Raw genomic sequence first — 1,900 nt, forward strand, 5'->3', positions numbered from 1 at the left:
AGTGTAAAAGTTTTCGTTGGTATTTAGAAACTATATATCCTGAGTCCCAGATGCCTTTGGATTATTATTACCTTGGTGAGGTAGGTTTTGTAGAAACACTGTTCATGCCAAGAAGTGTTATATTGCAAAATTGTATGTGTTTTCATCAAGGTAACATCAAGGTAGTGTGTTTTCAACTCACTGCTTTACAGTTTATGTAATCAGTTACATCAAGGTAGTATGTTTTCAGTTCACTGCTTTACAGTTTATGTAATCAGTTGCAGTGAGTTGAAAACACACTACCTTGATGTGACTGTACACCTACATCTGTCAAATACACGGGTGAATCATGTGGACTGACTGTACACCAACATCTGTCAAATACACAGGTGAATCATGTGGACTGACTGTACACCAACATCTGTCAAATACACAGGTGAATCATGTGGACTGACTGTACACCAACATCAGTCAATTACACAGGTGAATGCTGTTTGCTGAATGAACTCCAATATCTGGATCCCATTGCATTGAGAGATAAGTGAAGTCATTCTAAACTTTATTACCTTTTCATCATATTTCCACATCTGGTTTCCTCCCATTCCATGACATCTTATAAGCTTAACAGGCCCATCAACTGATGCTGCATCCAAACAGTTGTCATCAGACATTATTTGTTGTCTTTTTGTGTATGCAAAAACCTGGAAGGAAAATAATTATTAAAAAATGTATTTCAGTTATATAAATGATCAAGATCGCATATTGCTTATCTCAGGATAAGTAGTACACTCAAACTATTAACCCAGGTTTTACAACATGTCAGGAGTAGGACACACAAACTATTAACCTAGGTTTTACAACATGTCAGGTTAGTTTGCTGAACTGAAGGAAAACATTAATACTTGAACTGCCAAATTAAGCAAATTAGCAAAACTGATATAATGTTAATGCATGTTTGTAAGCTTGAGAAAGGTACCAACCTGGTTTCCACCCAATCCATGACAAGAACCCATGGCTGCATTTTCACCACTCTTACGGCCAAACGTGTCCAAACAACCCTCAGATTCCACATTCTTTATCTGAAACAGAATTTGTTTTTCAAGTTGAAAACACAATACCTTGATGTAACTGATTACATAAACTGTACAAGTCCACATGATTCACCCGTGTATTTGACAGATGTTGGTGTACAGTCAGTCCACGTGATTCACCTGTGTATTTGACAGATGTTGGTGTACAGTCAGTCCACATGATTCACCTGTGTATTTGACAGATGTTGGTGTGCAGTCAGTCCACATGATTCACCTGTGTATTTGACAGATATTGGTGTACACTCAGTCCAGACTGCACACCAACATCTATCAAATACACAGGTGAATCATATGGACTGAGTGTACACCAACATCTGTCAAATACACAGGTGAATCATAGGATGTTGGTGTGCAGTCAGTCCACATGATTCACCTGTGTATTTGACAGATGTTGGTGTACAGTCAGTCCACATGATTCACCCGTGTATTTGACAGATGTAGGTGTGCAGTCAGTCCACATGATTCACCTGTGTATTTGACAGATGTTGGTGTGCAGTCAGTCCACATGATTCACCCGTGTATTTGACAGATGTAGGTGTGCAGTTAGTCCACATGATTCACCCGTGTATTTGACAGATGTAGGTGTGCAGTTAGTCCACATGATTTACCTGTGTATTTGACAGATGCTGGTGTGCAGTCAGTCCACATGATTCACCTGTGTATTTGACAGATGTTGGTGTACAGTCAGTCCACATGATTCACCTGTGTATTTGACAGATGTTGGTGTGCAGTCAGTCCACATGATTCACCTGTGTATTTGACAGATGTTGGTGTGCAGTCAGTCCACATGATTCACCTGTGTATTTGACAGATGTAGGTGTGCAGTTAGT

General features: G+C 39.4%; 1 protein-coding gene across 1 annotated transcript; it reads right to left on the bottom strand.

The window, feature by feature from the left end:
* Nucleotides 1-314: 314 nt before the first annotated feature.
* Nucleotides 315-1,136, bottom strand: LOC111084303 (polypeptide N-acetylgalactosaminyltransferase 5-like). The gene is made up of 2 exons (XM_022381055.1): nt 960-1,136; nt 315-680 (listed from the first exon to the last, which is right to left on the bottom strand). The coding sequence occupies exons 1-2, from the start codon at nt 1,134-1,136 to the stop codon at nt 447-449; spliced, it is 411 nt and encodes a 136-aa protein (XP_022236763.1). The 3' UTR covers nt 315-446.
* Between the last annotated feature and the right edge of the window lie 764 nt (nt 1,137-1,900).

This window comes from Limulus polyphemus, unplaced genomic scaffold (assembly GCF_000517525.1).
Source record: "Limulus polyphemus unplaced genomic scaffold, Limulus_polyphemus-2.1.2 Scaffold16202, whole genome shotgun sequence".
NCBI lineage: Eukaryota > Metazoa > Arthropoda > Merostomata > Xiphosura > Limulidae > Limulus > Limulus polyphemus.

Excerpts from the sequence above, each read along its gene's own strand:
- LOC111084303 (XM_022381055.1), bottom strand. The coding sequence starts at position 1,136 with ATGTGGACTTGTACAGTTTATGTAATCAGTTACATCAAGGTATTGTGT. Across the intron at positions 681-959 it reads ATGGATTGGGTGGAAACCAG|GTTTTTGCATACACAAAAAG; the intron begins GTTGGTACCTTT and ends TTTTCCTTCCAG.